Source organism: Boeremia exigua (assembly GCF_020726555.1).
Source record: "Boeremia exigua strain MPI-SDFR-AT-0100 chromosome Unknown C7974scaffold_14, whole genome shotgun sequence".
NCBI lineage: Eukaryota > Fungi > Ascomycota > Dothideomycetes > Pleosporales > Didymellaceae > Boeremia > Boeremia exigua.
This window is the reverse complement of record NW_025763531.1, coordinates 756,714-772,382: the sequence shown is the minus strand read 5'-3', so window position 1 is coordinate 772,382 and position 15,669 is coordinate 756,714. Positions and strand designations below refer to the sequence as shown.

Below are 15,669 nucleotides of genomic sequence, written 5' to 3'. Positions count from 1 at the left end.
CGCTGCCTGGTTAGGACCGTCCGTCCGTCACTTGCGGACAATCGAACAAGCGGTGAACATATACAAGGGGTGAGCATGAGCGGACAACGATACGAACGTGGGCGTCGATCACAGAACAACCAATAGCTATAGGATCTGTCCAATGTGAGGACTAACCCTTCAGAAACCTCGAGGAACCTTTGTGGGGCACCTCGTATTCTCGTCCGCTCATGTTACCCCTTGTGTTGTACTTCGCGCGTGCACGGATAAAAGCGTGTCCAGCGTTTACCCGGCGGGCCGTTCCCATGGTTTGGTCGGAGGTATTCTTCGATCGGTATGGGTCGGATAACATTCTTCAATCGGTGTCGGTCTATCGGCGTTCCTCGATCGGTGTCGGTTGGCTTCGATCGATCCGTGTCGGTCGGTCGGCGGTCTTCAATCGGTCGGTCTGGGTCAACGTCCGTGCATTAGTGGCACGCACGCACTAACCACACAAAACTTTGGCTGTGAATACTGGTGTTTAGCATTTGCTTAATTATACTAGGCAAGTTAAGTTTCTTAATCTATTCTATTAACTTTACTAATATCTATACTTTAGAAAATTCTATGTCTCTATTTATATCCTAGTATAAATATTGTAAACAATCTATCTTGTAGGAATTCTAATGTAGTAAGTCTATTTAATTGTAACGCCTATCGCGATATTCGTTATGGTGTTGGTGTTCTAGCGCCTACACTGCCTAGGGTTAGCGTTGTTAGTAAGCGACCTGCGCAAAACCTGCGCTAGGCGTAAGCTCCAATAAATCTAAGTATTATTCTTGCAATATAATGTACCTACCTATCTCCTAACTATCTATCCTAGTGTAAAGCAAGTACTATTGCCTACAACTAGAACTATATATTAATAAAGCTTTTATAGAATCTTTATAGTATTATAGCTTAAAAGATACTGTTATAAAGCAAGATAGATTATATCTATATTACTATAGATAGAAGCTTCAAAAGAACAGTGAAGCTACTCTAGTAGAGCTACTTGTAACAGGCTAGTCTATAAAACTACTATATCTATCTATCCAAGATGGTCCTTAAGCAATTCAAGACTTTGCTTAAAGTTACAAACCTCATCAGCTGAGATACCTAACTCTTCCTTCGTGACAAACAGACCCTGTTCTTTGACGTGCGCAAACCAATCTGGCACTGCCTCACCAAACAGTACGCCCGTGACAGCTTCGTCTCCTGCTAGCCCGTAAAGATTACCAATCACATCGGGTTTGACCTCAACATACACCCCCTTCTTGCCTGACACCTCTGCCCACTGTGACAGTGCTTCTCCGAGAGTCATGACCTCAGTACAGACGGCGGCGTATTTACCATGTGTCAACTTCGGGTTGGCCAAGATCTGGCGCGCCCAAACCCCTGGATCTTTGGTCATATCACCTGACATGGGATAGAGGGTTGATGGACTTGTGGGGACCATCCATGTGTATGTCCCGGGAGCAGTGACCTGTTAGCCCTTGTTAGCCAAAAGTGTGGTCCGCACTCCGTTCTGGTATCATTGACCTACCACCGGTAAGGGCTTCAACAGGGGGAAGAAGGCAAAATTGGACGGATAGAAAGCGAACATGAGAAATGTGGTCTTCGCAGCAAGTGCTGGCATGGATTTCCAGATATAATCATCGACCTTGGCCTTGTAGTCAAAATGAGGAACAGGATACCCCCCGTTGGTAATCTTGTCTGCCGCTGGGAGTGTGCTCCAGATGTAGTGCTCTAACGTCTTTACTTCCGCAGCCAGCCTGGCAAGCGTTATACCTTGGCGTTCTTCGATTATGCCAGCACCAGCTTGACTCGCTCCTTTCTGGAAAGCCTCCCACCAGTTGGTGACCGCAAAGATCGCTTGTGCGCCCTGTCACTGCATTAAACGATGTCTGCCAAGCAAGGAGCGCAGTAGGCAGATCACTCACAACGAAGGCGCTCCGGACAGACTCCTCATCATCATAGCTGGCTTGAACAACTTCCATACCCTCTGCAGCGAGCTTTTGCGCCTTTTCTCCATTAGGGTTTCTGGTCACAGCGCGAACGTGCCAATCTCCGGTCTTCATCAACACACGGGCAATGGCAGAGCCCTGGTTGCCTGTCGCACCAGTAACTACGACAATCTTCTTAGCCATTGATGAGATATGAATAGTATTCAGCCCTTGCGAAACTTGCAATCAGCAACAAAAAGAACGGAGTTGAGTGTTCAAGTGGAGTGATTATAATGTAGATCTTTCTCTGTGTAAGACTGGCAGATCAAAGCATATGGGACGAACAGGACGCACAAGGTGGCAGGTGCTGTGAATGCATTGTACCGACACCCGATCTTATAGTCAATCAAATCAATGTTGCCATCGCGTCTCAATGTGTAGATACAGCAATGTTGTTGTGTGTGCTGTCTCGGTAGTCGATTTTCGGGGGTTACTTTGCAATTGTTCCGGTTCGGCTCATTTTTGGTGCAAAATACTCCGGCCCAACACTTCGAATGCACGCAATCCATTCAAAGAATACTCTAGCCACAAATTAGTTAATGCCAGATGCTAAGAAGTGTAGCCTGTTTAGCTCGTTCCAGGCCTGTAGCAGGGCCCCTATTCGTCAGGCTGCACTGCACGACTACCCGCACTCTGCTACATTACGTCCAATGAAACGCACTTCTTCGGTATTCTGTCACGACTTGATCGGATAATTATTGCAGCGACGTAGCTTTATGAGCGTCTTCTGAGTGTCGTGTCACTTTAGGGAAACGCGCAGAATGTGCCGTGTTTCCAATATCTTGGTCTAAGCTGGGCGTTAATTAGTAGGCTATGCGAGAAGTCTAGTAGGCACAATCATCAATTCAAATACCATTGATATTTCCTGTTGTCCTGTGATTCCAGTCATAAGCCTCTCGTTGTTTCTAATGTCGCCGATTGCCACTACCCTTTTTAGCCGAGCGGCTCCAGTGCTGCGTTCCTCCGTATCCCAATCAGCTCGATCACCATGCCTGCGCAGAGGTCTTGCCCACGAAACGAGCTTCGCGAAGCCGTTGAAGCTGAAGGGTGTTCTCGAAACGTTTAAGCAATTCATGGTCACGCCCAGTGTAGGCACGGAGTTCCCGGAGGCCAATCTCGTTGAAATGCTCAAAGCGCCCAACTCAGACGAACTGCTCAGAGACTTGGCAATCACCAGTAAGTCAAGAATGAAAAAGGTCCTGAAGAGGACGGAGCTGATCGGTGTGCCATATCAGTATCTCGACGCGGCGTGGTGTTCTTCCGCAATCAGAGCGACATGAACAACGATCTTCAAAAGACACTAATTCAACGCATGGGTGAGCTGGTAGGCAAGCCAAAGGAATCTACACTGCACATTCACCCTGTACTCAACCCTCAGAGACAAATGGGGGGCGACGATCTCCACATCAGCACTATCAACTCTCGCCAACGTAAGATGGTCAATGGTAAGGCTATACCGCGTGACATAGGAAGCGATAGACAAGCACTCGAGTCTTGGCACAGTGATATTCAGTCTGAACAAGTACCTTCGGATTACACATGCCTACGCCTTGTGGAACTGCCCTCCGTTGGAGGAGGTAAGTTTCTCTCCAACACTTGGCGACGGACAGCCCTTACCAACCTGTCGTAGACACCTTGTGGGCATCTGGCTACGAAATATATGACCGCCTCAGCGAGCCAATGCGAAAGTTCCTTGAACAACATACTGCAACTTACACCGCACCATGTAAGTCCGATACAATGGTTCCAAGTGCTTCCTCCGCTAAGACATTACTACACAGTTTTTGAGAAAATCATCCAAAAGGCCAAAATCCAGGTATACTCGGACGCACGTGGTCATCCTGATAACACTGGTACTCCATTGAAGGCAGTACACCCTGTCGTTCGAACGAACCCTGTAACTGGATGGAAGAGTGTTTTTGCCATTGGCGCATATGTATGTGACCTTGTACTATCTAAGCCATGCAGCATCTACTAATCGAGATCCCACAATAGCCTGGTGCAATCAACGGTCTGACTCCTACAGAGAGTGAGATGATTCTAGACTGGCTGATGAACATGGTACTCCGAAACCATGACTTGCAATGCCGCTTCAGGTGGCAGGGTCCAAATGACATGGGTAGGTCATCTAGCATGCGTTCCCGCGACGGCAATGAATATTGACGTGCATAACAGCTATCTGGGACAACCGCAGCATGGTGCACAACGCGACTATGGACTATGACGATTTTGGTGAGCGGTTCGGATATCGCGTATGCGGTATTGGGGAGAAACCTTATTTGGACCCCAATAGCAAGTCGATGCGCGAAGGGTTAGCGGAAGAGGCTCAGGGAGACACTGCCTGAAGCTCGAAGATATACCGGTAATCTGGCGATGGTGTACTTCTGAACTTTTCCTGATATACTGCACAAAAGCTCTTGTTGTCTCCAAGCCAAACCAACTATCCAGGAGATAGGAATTATGTTAATCTTCGTATAAGAAACTGTCAGGAAGATGTGAATTTGTGATGTATAACTTACTTAGTAGTGCGCTGACTCTATGGTTAGTGTCACCTATAAAGCAAAATTAAGGATGACTGGAATGGGCGTGAGATTGAAGCAGTGATGAAACAACCTCGTCGTCCATGTGCTATTTCCTTCCACTTGTAGCTCATTTGTATTATCGCGAGATAAGATACAAACGCAGGTTACTGGTCCATTTTGATGTAATACACACTAGCAAGTACCGACACGCAAAGGTTAGCATGTTTGTAACGTTGCGCTACGACAGAACATCAACTGGGAATTGCCATGTATTATGAAGTATTTGAGCTACTAGGGTCAGATACGCGCGTCTGAACACTGCTGGCAACCGTCTCTGCCAGTCCCATAAAACCCGGTCGACCCAATTTCTTCAAGAGAGCTTCCGCCTTCCCTCGAGGTCCGATCTCGGCCAGCGGAAAATCGAGCCCTGCAATATCCTGTGGAGCTTTGTAACCTGGGACGATATCTGCAAAGATGTCGAAGAACTCATTGATAGAATATGGGCCCGCATATGCAAAAATGCGTTCGTTCTCGGTTGCTGGGTCAATTAACCCGGCAACATGGAGCCGAGCGACGTCTTGCACGTGGACATAATAAACTACTGTAGTTTTAGTAACCATCCAGACCGGAAACGAGTGAGGTACAACGAGATCACTTACAGCGTTGTACGTGCGGGATGGAATTCGTGTCGCCGTCTAGGATTTGAAGAGGTATCTTTGAGGTAGACGGAAAGCCCTGGTGAGGAACATCCAGTGGGCTACCATAGATAGTGCAGGGTAGCACGGAATTGGTGGAGAAATGTGGCTTGTGATTCTCCACCCATTTCCAGAAAGCTTGTTCAGCCGCAACCTTAGAAGCAAAGTAGGCGATCATGAACTTCTGCATTGGTGGCGCGGCTGCCGGGATATCCTGGGCTAATGCCAGAGTCTGATTGTCATACTCGTCCGCAGATACAGTATCAGTTCCACGGTATGCCTGCAGCGAGCGGACCGCGGCAGAAGACGAAGTCAGTACAAATCGCTGTACACTTGGCTCTTTAGATGCAGCCTGCAGGCAGCCCAGCGTGCCGGCCACAGTGATTCGAAGCAACTCCTCAGGTGTAACATTCATACTTCTCACCGAAGCAACATGTACAATGCCGGAGACACCTAATCGGTACCGGAATGTCAATGTCGAACGACCATGTCGTGGAGGCGGGAATCATACCGGAGACGGCATCGTCAAACGCATCAGGCTCTTTCATGTCCTTGACAGTGATGAGATCAAATCTACCTTCGCCATACTTGTTCGTGAAGAGATCTGCAAGCCATTGGTGCTTCTTGGCGTCGCGAACTGTGCCTCTCACTTTATAGCCCTGCTGGAGCAGCTGGTCTGCGACATGGGCACCAACAAAACCGTTAGCCCCAGTCACAAGAACGATAGAGCCTGGAGCAACTGCTGGATTATCGAACATGGCCATTAGGCTGAAAGTGTGTCGAAGGGCGAACTTTAAAATAGCCGAATGGTTACAGAAGTCAATGTGTTTCTTGGATAAAGTACAGATAGAAGTGGTTTTTGGAGGATGTAATACAATCTAAAAGAAGATAACTACCCTGCCAGTACAACGATCAAATCGGCACATTAATGGCTCTAGGCTGTAAACGTTCTGCGGCTCATTCATGGACTAGTTACTCAATTCGACGACAACATCACTAGTCCATGTAGTGAGAGCAAAAGCCAAGGTTGCATGAGGTAGGTATGTCGGGAATCAACACGAAACACACCGAGCCCGCTTTTAAGGCCCACATTCGGGCCCACTTCCTAGCGCCATTTATGCGTTTTACTTCGTATGATGTACGACACAATTTCACAGGGGTGAGATATCAGTGTTGTGTTATCTGTGCGTAGCAATGTCACTATCAAAAATCTGGGTTGCCCCGAGTATTTGCGTATGTAAGTGATTGTTGTAATTGGTCACATGTTAGCCGCAAGATAGTCCGACGTTCATTTGACCGTACAATCTTGACTATAGATCCCCGCTATACTGTAAATACACCGCTTATTCGAATACCAATGTGGCCCCAGCGCGTGGAAGGTTGACAGCTCAGAGTCATGATGATCGTGTCTGCCTCAAGATCCAGGCAAGAGCTTGCTGCATCATCGCTTTCGTCACGGACCATTAACTGGAGATTTATGTTGTAAGCATTTTCTCTGTTCCCAAGTACATACCAGGTTCTACGACAATCGGAAAATCCAAAGAAGATGCAAAATACCGACTGTGGCTGCGCTCTACTGGCACTACGAACGCTGGCACGCGTCGAAGAGATCACCACATCATCGCAGGTACCGCTTGAGACTGCTCTCCACATTACATCCACGGTAGAGCAGCCCTCCCTATCTGTACTGAGTTGCGAGCGATGTCGCCAACAGCGCGTCCCGCTTACTGCTGTCACTGTCCTGTGCGCCCATCTTGTCGACTGGCTGTGCCTAATATGGGATCTTGACAACGAAGACACCGCTACGAATTCCACAGAGCTTAGTAGTACCACTACTTCCCTGGACACCTTAACTCCAGCTACGGCCAACACTACCAACGCAGCTGAGACTCAGCATACGACCCGATATACTACCAAACACGCGAATCGGCCTTGGAAATTCTCTTTCGGCAGCTACGACGTTGCCGCCGACGAAGCTTATGCTGTCAGTATTGAACTGATGACGCTGCGCCTCACCGGTCTCTCCGGCGTCCTTGGTTCGCTCGAAGCCGCCCTCGTAACATCTGGGTCTTCCTCATTTTCCTCATCTCCTTCAAGTAGAGGAACAAACGAGACAGCCGACGATAAGGCAGACTTTGCACCAGCTTATCTTGACCTCGTGCGTACGAATCTACGTCGTGTGCGAGCATGCATTCGCCGTCTCAAAGCACAGTCGCTACTGGTTGCCTAGGCGTTACTCAGACAGCGATCGAAATATACCCGGTTTTTTGTTGATGCGAATCCTTGGATAAGTCTTGAGTCAATGGGTTTTCATATTGCAATCTCGATGTTCATTGACAAAAAAGAAGAGACGCGTGGTTGCACAGATGATGGGCGTAAACGACTAGTTACGCTTGATCAGTCTTCGTTCCCGTCTTTCTCTGTCGTATACCTGGGTGGGTTTGTTGTCAAGGTCCATAGTATGATGTAGTGGATCCGGCAGAGTTTCTCGGGGAAAAGTACGTGGAGTGGAGACTTTCCGCCACACAATCGATTTTCGAGAGCAACAAATACATTTGGATCCTGCTCCTTCTACGCTCGACTATAATCTTGACCGTGCCCTGTTTACCTAAACGGGATATCGACTTGAAATGCTATTGAGCGAGGTAGCCGCTGTGACTGATTAGTCACAATTCTGTTTTGCGCAAAGGTCCAACAACATACCCATCTATCACCAACGACTGGCCAAACATGTAGCTACTCATAGGCCCGGCCAAGTATACGATTGCATCAGCAACCTCCTCTGGTGTTCCCAGTCGACCAGCGGGTACACGCTCGCGCACTAGATTGCCAATAAAGGCTTTGGTCTGCTCCGAGGACTCGATCAGAGGGGACGCGATATACCCGGGGCAGAGTGCGTTGATGCGAATCTGCTGCGGCGCGTACAGAACACCCTCAGACCGTATCAAACCGAGCACGGCGTGCCGACCCGCTACATACGCAGCAGCAGCGACCTGAGGTGGTGAGGCCACGAACGCATGCACGGAGCAGACGTGTACAATACTGCCACGGCCATACCGCGCGTCACGCGGATCTTGCTGTAGCATTTGGCGTAGTTCGGCACGATGCCACAACCACACGCCCGTTACATGCTCTTTGAGATGAGCTTCGAACGCCGGGGGCGCGGTGTCGGGGCTCCCACCCAACGGTCCGCCAAAGCCGACATTGTTAATGGCGAAGTCGATACGCCCAAACCGTGACACTACTAGCCGAACGGCTTCCTCAATGGTACTCTCGTCGTTACATTCCGTGGACACGACCAATACGTCTGTTACGTCATGTTGCGACGCTAGCACCTCCACTGTGTCTTGTAGCCCAGCTTTGTTGGTGTCAACGAGAGCGAATTGGCGAACACCATGCTGGGCCAGCGAGTATGCGGCGCTTTGGCCAAAGCCTGCAACGCAAGTCAGAGGTTGCTTGTTCCTTGATAGGGCACAGTAGCAATTGATGCAGAAGAGTATTTACCAGACCCCGCTTCAGTGATCAATGCCGTTCCTGTCAACATCTTCGCTCTAACGATCTTCAGGGCGATAATTTTATCTTGTGGCTCTTATCATTACTTTATAGTGCGTCGAGCCTTCTCGGTGCATACATGTTCCCTGTCGGTACATACATATTTGCTTGTCGAAAAGGTCCAGCCGACAGACGCTGATGTGCAGCAGCAGCTTCAGCAAATCTTAGGCCTTCTACATGACGTGCAGCATGTCATAGGCGTATGTATGCGTAGGCCTGCAGAATGCATAAAGCCTACAATGTAACGTTAACTAAAATACACACAACTTGTTTGCTCCTGTTATCCTGCCACGACATATTAGGTACAGTCTTAAGGGAAAGTAAAGCTACAATAAAATTTCATTAATACTACACTAATATAGCTATATTATAATAGAATATATAGATAGTTAGGTATATTCTAAGTTTAGAATAACTTTACTAGCCTACTATACTATAGAGTATTTTATTAATATATAGTAAAGCATACTTTAATTATATTATACACTATATCTTTATTTTTACTATTCTTATATTAAGATAGTAGATATAGTATCTACTAGTATAATTAAGGTTAACTAGTCTATAAATATCTAGTATAAATATTTTAATTAGTTTAAACCTTAAAATAAATATTAATTAATAAGTAGTTAACTTTTAATTATTATAAGATTTAATATTTAAATATTTAAAATACTTTCTAGTTATAACCTTATCTTTATATCTAAATTTTATACTATATATTATAAAAATAGACTAAAAGTTAAATATTAATAGTTATTAGTATAGCTACTAAAGACTTAGTATATTAGCTAGGTTATTAACTAATCTTTTCGTTCTAAACTTACAATTACTAAATCTACTAACTCTAAATCTACTAGTGCAAAGGTAACCTGCTAATAGAAACCTACCGAAGTAAGACTAGTAATGCGAAACCTACCGATGCGAAAACCGCCGGTGCAAAAACCGCCGATGCAAAACCTCCGATCTCAACCCTGCCGATATCTTACCTGCCGATATCTTACCTGCCGATTTGGTCCTATGCTTTGTTGCTACGGACATACCTTCTTCTTGTGGGCGTGCAAGATTGCTCGATACTAATTCCTATGCCCTAACCTTGTACATCTGTCTAGTACGATATTACACCGTACGTGATTTGCAGCTTCTTCTCGAGTAGTTATTCTACCGTGAAATTACTTAGCAAGTGTTGTCAAGGCAGAATCATACCTCCCGTTGTTGCAATTGTATTATTAAACCTAATTGCTGCGAGATTTAAGACATTAAGCAGTACTATGCATTTGCAAGCTCAATAGGTGTGTGTTGTTTAGCGGCAGCTAGTGTGACCGAACAGCCATTAGCGATTATCGCTCCCGCATCAAGGCCAGCTCTAAGTTCATTTCACTTCCGCAATCAGGTTGAGGACTATCCCACTATTAGTGGTTCGAGAAGCGTTGTTGAACTGCATGCAGCTCTTGTGTCAGCGATGGTAGGGCTAAGACAAGCGAGACTGGGACGAAGGATTATGGTACCAGTTCTACCAAGCTTTGTGTAGTTCTAAGTTTACTACACGCTCGCTACAAGATCACATGTAAACCTTTGATGATTGAAACCTCGTTTTGACTCCTTCGTAGCATTGTCAGCTTGTCCATAATTGAGTTGCATGTGCAACACCACCTAGGGAGCCTCTAACGGTAAGGCGGTTCTGGTTAGACTTGTACAAGCTATTAATGTTCCGCATACGTTTCACTATTTCATCATCCTAGTGTTCAGGGACAGACATAATAGGTAAGTGACCCGGTGCTTGCATCGAGCAACGGGCTTAATTTTGTCAGGTACGATCGGTCCGATCGATTGGTTGCATGTGGCGTACCCACGACTCGCCATATCGCCCTGGCTAAGGTTCAGACAAGAAGTGACTTCATGGCTCCTTTTTACGCGTCACTGAAATGTTAAGGTACGCGAACAAAGGTTCAACGCAGCAAACATTGACAATCAAGCCATGATTCCCAAGTGTAAATCCAGGCCAATGGTAGTAGTGATGTGACCACAGGTCGAAGTAGTGTTTATAGACCGGCAGACGGAGAAGTAGGTTTGCAAGAGGGTAGGGCGCAGAAGAAAGCGATTCGTCCCGTAGCTCTGATCGCGACCTGTCAACGATGGCTGTAGCGAGGAAGCAGAAACGTTGAAAATCGTTATACACAGCTTTTCTTGTATGCGTTCTTAAAGATTCAGATGCTGTTGTCTCACGTTCCGCAAATCAGCCCACATACTTTAGAAGGATCCAGAATCGCATGTTGATCCGCCACGCATCCTACCAGGTCTTACTGCCGTAAGTTTGGGAGCATGTGCACCGTCTCACGGCCATGGTGTGCTGTACAGACTCAGGTTCTTCAGCTACATCCTTCAGCTTGACATCGAAAACAGCACGACTCGCGTGTGAACCGTCAGCGTCCAAGAGTATAGTTGATGATAGTTGTTGATCTGTTGGAAAAAGTTGACATGCTCGCTGTGGCCTGTATCCTTTGCTGCACGACACGCTGAGCTCGCTACTGGTGCTCCGCCGTTCTTTGAGGATGTCTGTTGAGCAATGTGTTGTTGGCGCTGTGATTTGAAAGGGCTTTGTGATATGTTCAGCTCTTCTTGTGGTGGCGTCATGGAAGTAGAGATCGATCGAGGAGGGGACATTTGTTCATTGGCGATGTCACAATTTGGCAGCGTGTGGATTGGACAACCGACAAGAACGCGCCCTGGCTGCTACTTTAAGGTCGATTGGGGCCACGTACGGCTACAGCCAATCAACCAGTGTGATTGTGTGCTTGTTGAGAAGGTCTCTAGCCTGTATGTCTCCCGACTTCATCTACAAGGCGGCCGATCCTGGTGAAAGTGGCTTTGAAAACATCAAAAATTCCAATATCGTGCACATGTAGAAGTTCTTGCCGCTATAAGCGACGGCCCCGCAGCAGGAGCATCTAAGATTGCGTCAGATAGGTTAGGTGCTTGACTGAGACTTTCCCTTGTACGTGTATCATCCTCTAGTCTCCCGTAGCAATAACAAACGCTATTATGCATAATGTAGATTATCTCTTATCAAGAGCACGTGCCATGGACAAAGGTAGAAAAAGAGTCGCCCACGGGTCGGCAAAATGCAAAAAAGAATCGTGTCTCTCCAACAGGGAATCGAACCCTGGCCTCCTGCGAGCTGTCCAGTGGATGACAAGCAGAAATACTGACCACTATACTATTGAAGATGTCCAACCTTACAGCCGGAATAGATGTGATTGATGAAAGTTGGAAAAACAATTCAGTTTGTATACTTGCACAAATTTCTTCGGGCATTCTGTTAGTGGGAACTCGCTTAGATGGCTGTTTTCGGTTTCTACGGATGTGCAGGCATGTAGGGTTAAGCCGAGGGAATAAGCGGCCGCGAGACTAAGAGCACACTTGGCCCAGAGTGCGGCCAAGTTCGTGAACGGAGAACAGTCTATGTTCCTAAGGGGAGCGAGCACTCGCGTAGTGGTCGTGCCTAGCGAGGCAGTTGGGTAGTGGCCAGTGGGTCAGGGAGTGTACTACAAGCGTTGGCGAGCCCCTGAAATGAACGACCTGAGCCTCCGAAACATCATTGCAACTTCACTCAATGTGAACCCTGACTCTCTCAACTTCACAGTGTGTCATTTCGTGTTGGACCATATGAGATATGCCAGTCAGTCGGCTCACGCCGAGAATTCAGGTGCTGTAATGTCAAAGAGACGGGGAAATCGCGTCTTCGGCTCCAAATCATACACCGTACTTAGACCGATCGTAACTCCGCTCTCGTAGCGTTTGGTCGGTTTGTCGACGTTGTGTGGAAGCGTGATCCGAAAGCAATATCAGCTCCCTTCTCAAGCTCGTGACCAATAATCATCCGATGCATGGAGGTGAAAAGTGCAATCAGGAAAATGATGATAGTTCAAGCGTTTAATGTGCCAGGTGTGGTGGAAGAGTTTAGAACCAAGATCAAGCAAGTGAATCGCTCCTGCACTGCTCGGCGCATGCTTTCTCAATTAGTACGTCACATGAGCTTATCAAGGGAAGTCACCGCACATGGCACTCTTTGGGACGTTCGGAGAGCTTAGGGAGCCCCAGAGCTACGCTTGCACGATCGAAGACGTCATCCGCAAAATGGCTCGCAGGTTTTTATGTTCAACAGAGGCAAACGAATCAATCGAGGGAAACGGAAAGCTCGGCTCTTGACACCTTCTCCTTCCCCACCGCTGGAGTCAACCGGTCAGGAGGGACGGAGAATTATCGCCTTTGAGCGCTGTGCACGTCTTCGTCCAATTCATGCGAAGGTCCCATCCACTGCGAAATGCTTGTCAACCACTGCTTGCCGCTTCGCGTGCCGCTTGTGTAGAGCGACGATCTGAAAGGCGGGACTCGAGTGAGGTACGAAGGGTTGATGTAGCCTGCACGCGTGCGGCGTGTGGCGGTAACTATGAGGAGACGAGCGCGTCGGATGGAGGCAGATTCCTAGCTAGGACGGGCGCGGGCGCGGAAGACAGCTGCAGGATGGTCACAGGCAGCCGAACGGCATCAAGGAAGACAGCAGATGCGCAACTCAGTCGTCGTTGTCGCTGGTGGCCGAGGAGCAGCTCCTGGACTGAAGGATATTTCATGAATCTAAATTACATAATCGCAGCTTGAAAGCGTTAGGCGTGGAGCTAACCCAAAACAGCCACAAGCCCACCGACGATGGACTGATCCTCGAGGCCTGTGTCTCCGTGTACATCGTTGCAGTTCCGAACCGGACCGCGCGATCACTGCTTGTCATTCGAACTGAGACTTTCAACTTCTGCGTCCTGGGTCATCCCTTTGTTTGCGCATTGAGAGATAACCTCAGTCACTGTGCGTTCAGTCTTGTGTTGGGGAGATTGGAACAACATTGTTTTGCGCTTCTCGCCAGCGATCACCGTGCTGCTCCCACCAGAGAGCGTTAAGGCGATCGATAAGGCAAAGATGTTCGACGTTCCTCAACAGCTACCACATCATCAATGACATCATCATCTCCGATTGGGACGTGAGCACTTGTCTGGCGCTGATCCAAGCCCGGAGGTCTAGGATGGGCGAGTCATGACAAGAGTGAGTGGTAACATCAACGTGACTTGACGACGCATGCTCTTCAAGACTGTAAGAACTTGCCTTCTGTAAGATTAAGGAGAAACTAACTGATACACTTCCAAACTGCAGTGTGTTATATCGTCGGATGTATCAACGGTGTGGATGATCTTTGATATCGATTGCGGTGAACGGGTGGGTCACAATGTGAGAGGCCGGTCTGTATGAGCATTCAAGGATGTACCTTGAGCCGCATAAGCAGGCACTGATACTCATCGAGAGGCCCGGGAGCGTAGAACTGGTTTGGGCACCAACACGGACACAAAGTTCCCTGCACACGTTCGGTGTACGCTCGCTCTCTCAACAGACAGCAGGCCTCAGTCCGAAGACGAACCGAGGGAGATGTCGTCTTTCTGAGCAGAGTTCATTATCCCAGCTCTAGGTAGTGGGGCGCTGAAACACGACAATGACAGAAGTCGTGACTGAGAAACGTATTGAGATCAAGAACGGTACGGTGGATGGCCGTCACCAGAGATTGAACTGGCCGGGCATAAGCTACCTCAAGCTGGATAAAGACTATTGTTTGACCCAGGTGTCTTCGCGCATCCATTCCAAGCGGAGATCGTGCTAAGAACCACGGGGACTCGCCCACTTGCTCTCAGGGGAGGGGACGGCTCCGAGTTTTCACGATATGAAAGTTGGGACACACTGTAAGATAGACATAACATGCCAGTGCTGATATTGTAGACAGCAGCTTCATGCCTGCCTATGTTCCCAGATTGCGGGGTTTTGCAAAAACGCTGGAAGTTGGAAGGGCGTCAAGGTGTGGCCATGTTGCCATCATTGTAGCACTTGGACCATATTGACGTGAGGAAGCTGCGGAATGGTGTATTATATCGAATGATCAAAGCTGAATCTCTTCACCCAAGCACAGCCGGGAGCGCTGTGTCTGACAAGACCATTACATCATCATTCAGAGTCGTAAATACTACCGTGAACATCTTCGAACATGCAGCTCCACATCGGCATCACATATTGCCGCAAGTTGCAAAGTCCTGTCGGCCCAATGTTGCGACGCCTCAGACAGTCGATTGCGCATACAAATCGACACTGTCTGCCAACCAGGTTGTAAGTGTACCGAGCTTTTTCTGAAGCTGGTATATCTAATATCCTGACTAGAACACGACGCCTGCACGATCAGCCGCTCGACTGCGGCCATGGGAAGTGTATTGGGATGGAAGAAATCTCGATCCCGATGGTTGGTGAATGGAGCACTCCAGCATCTGCGCGATGATCTGTCAACTTGGTAAATCGAGATCATGTATCCGCGAGTTATATGTACTTCGCGACCACGGCAGGACAGAGTTGTCGTTGTGAGTATGGAACTCGTGCGACGTTGTTCGAGGCAGGGCGGGGGATAGCGGAGGCAGAGGACTCAAGGCGACGGGCGCTGAGCAAGGGGTAGTCTGTTTCTCTGGTCAGTGGTATTCATGATAAGTGCACAGAAGCATACGAAAGCACGGCAGGCTATTGCGAAGGAGCAGGAAGCGGCCAGAATTGGAATGCAGGCCCTGACGCGCCCTTCTTCCAGCTAGTGAGCATGTCGCTAGGCAAGACGAAGAGCGTGTCTCGTTTCGGAGGCCACTTGCATAGATTGAACGAGGATGCTTCGCGCCTCAAGCCGCTTGACCAGTGACTTGATGGCACTCATCTACTCCTCGTCATGCTGCGACAGAGCTGCCGCATACGCACACACCGTGTCTGCGTACAGTGATCGCCCTCCTGCGGATCACAATGCTCAACTCAACGTAAGGCCACACGCCGCCC

General features: G+C 48.2%; 5 protein-coding genes and 1 non-coding gene across 6 annotated transcripts; 2 read left to right on the top strand and 4 right to left on the bottom strand.

Moving 5' to 3' along the window:
• Positions 1 to 1,048: 1,048 nt before the first annotated feature.
• Positions 1,049 to 2,147, bottom strand: C7974DRAFT_418228 (uncharacterized protein; the record flags this gene model as incomplete). Its single annotated transcript, XM_046144144.1, has 3 exons — positions 1,049 to 1,483; positions 1,544 to 1,882; positions 1,941 to 2,147. 3 exons carry the CDS (start codon positions 2,145 to 2,147, stop codon positions 1,049 to 1,051), a joined length of 981 nt encoding a protein of 326 aa, XP_045991820.1.
• A 678-nt stretch (positions 2,148 to 2,825) lies between these two features.
• C7974DRAFT_405226 (taurine catabolism dioxygenase) lies at positions 2,826 to 4,584 on the top strand. Its single transcript, XM_046143024.1, has 6 exons — positions 2,826 to 3,179; positions 3,239 to 3,580; positions 3,634 to 3,729; positions 3,785 to 3,939; positions 3,999 to 4,122; positions 4,179 to 4,584. Exons 1-6 carry the CDS (start codon positions 2,912 to 2,914, stop codon positions 4,346 to 4,348), a joined length of 1,155 nt encoding a protein of 384 aa, XP_045991819.1. The 5' UTR covers positions 2,826 to 2,911; the 3' UTR covers positions 4,349 to 4,584.
• Positions 4,585 to 4,615: 31 nt separating this feature from the next.
• On the bottom strand, positions 4,616 to 6,252 carry C7974DRAFT_405222 (NAD dependent epimerase/dehydratase). The gene is made up of 3 exons (XM_046143023.1): positions 5,732 to 6,252; positions 5,185 to 5,673; positions 4,616 to 5,123 (listed from the first exon to the last, which is right to left on the bottom strand). Exons 1-3 carry the CDS (start codon positions 5,982 to 5,984, stop codon positions 4,798 to 4,800), a joined length of 1,068 nt encoding a protein of 355 aa, XP_045991818.1. The 5' UTR covers positions 5,985 to 6,252; the 3' UTR covers positions 4,616 to 4,797.
• Positions 6,253 to 6,414: 162 nt separating this feature from the next.
• On the top strand, positions 6,415 to 7,450 carry C7974DRAFT_380856 (uncharacterized protein; the record flags this gene model as incomplete). Its single annotated transcript, XM_046140556.1, has 2 exons — positions 6,415 to 6,457; positions 6,708 to 7,450. 2 exons carry the CDS (start codon positions 6,415 to 6,417, stop codon positions 7,448 to 7,450), a joined length of 786 nt encoding a protein of 261 aa, XP_045991817.1.
• Positions 7,451 to 7,853: 403 nt separating this feature from the next.
• On the bottom strand, positions 7,854 to 8,764 carry C7974DRAFT_418225 (uncharacterized protein; the record flags this gene model as incomplete). The annotated part of the gene is made up of 3 exons (XM_046144143.1): positions 7,854 to 7,872; positions 7,924 to 8,653; positions 8,725 to 8,764. 3 exons carry the CDS (start codon positions 8,762 to 8,764, stop codon positions 7,854 to 7,856), a joined length of 789 nt encoding a protein of 262 aa, XP_045991816.1.
• Positions 8,765 to 11,913: 3,149 nt separating this feature from the next.
• On the bottom strand, positions 11,914 to 11,999 carry C7974DRAFT_t118. Its single transcript has one exon. It is a non-coding gene; the product is annotated as a tRNA-Asp (tRNA).
• Positions 12,000 to 15,669: the final 3,670 nt, after the last annotated feature.

Excerpts from the sequence above, each read along its gene's own strand:
- C7974DRAFT_405226 (XM_046143024.1), top strand. The coding sequence starts at position 2,912 with ATGTCGCCGATTGCCACTACCCTTTTTAGCCGAGCGGCTCCAGTGCTG. Across the intron at positions 3,180-3,238 it reads CAGAGACTTGGCAATCACCA|TATCTCGACGCGGCGTGGTG; the intron begins GTAAGTCAAGAA and ends GTGCCATATCAG. Across the intron at positions 3,730-3,784 it reads TGCAACTTACACCGCACCAT|TTTTTGAGAAAATCATCCAA; the intron begins GTAAGTCCGATA and ends ATTACTACACAG.
- C7974DRAFT_405222 (XM_046143023.1), bottom strand. The coding sequence starts at position 5,984 with ATGGCCATGTTCGATAATCCAGCAGTTGCTCCAGGCTCTATCGTTCTT. Across the intron at positions 5,674-5,731 it reads GTTTGACGATGCCGTCTCCG|GTGTCTCCGGCATTGTACAT; the intron begins GTATGATTCCCG and ends GGTACCGATTAG. Across the intron at positions 5,124-5,184 it reads CATCCCGCACGTACAACGCT|TTTATTATGTCCACGTGCAA; the intron begins GTAAGTGATCTC and ends AAACTACAGTAG.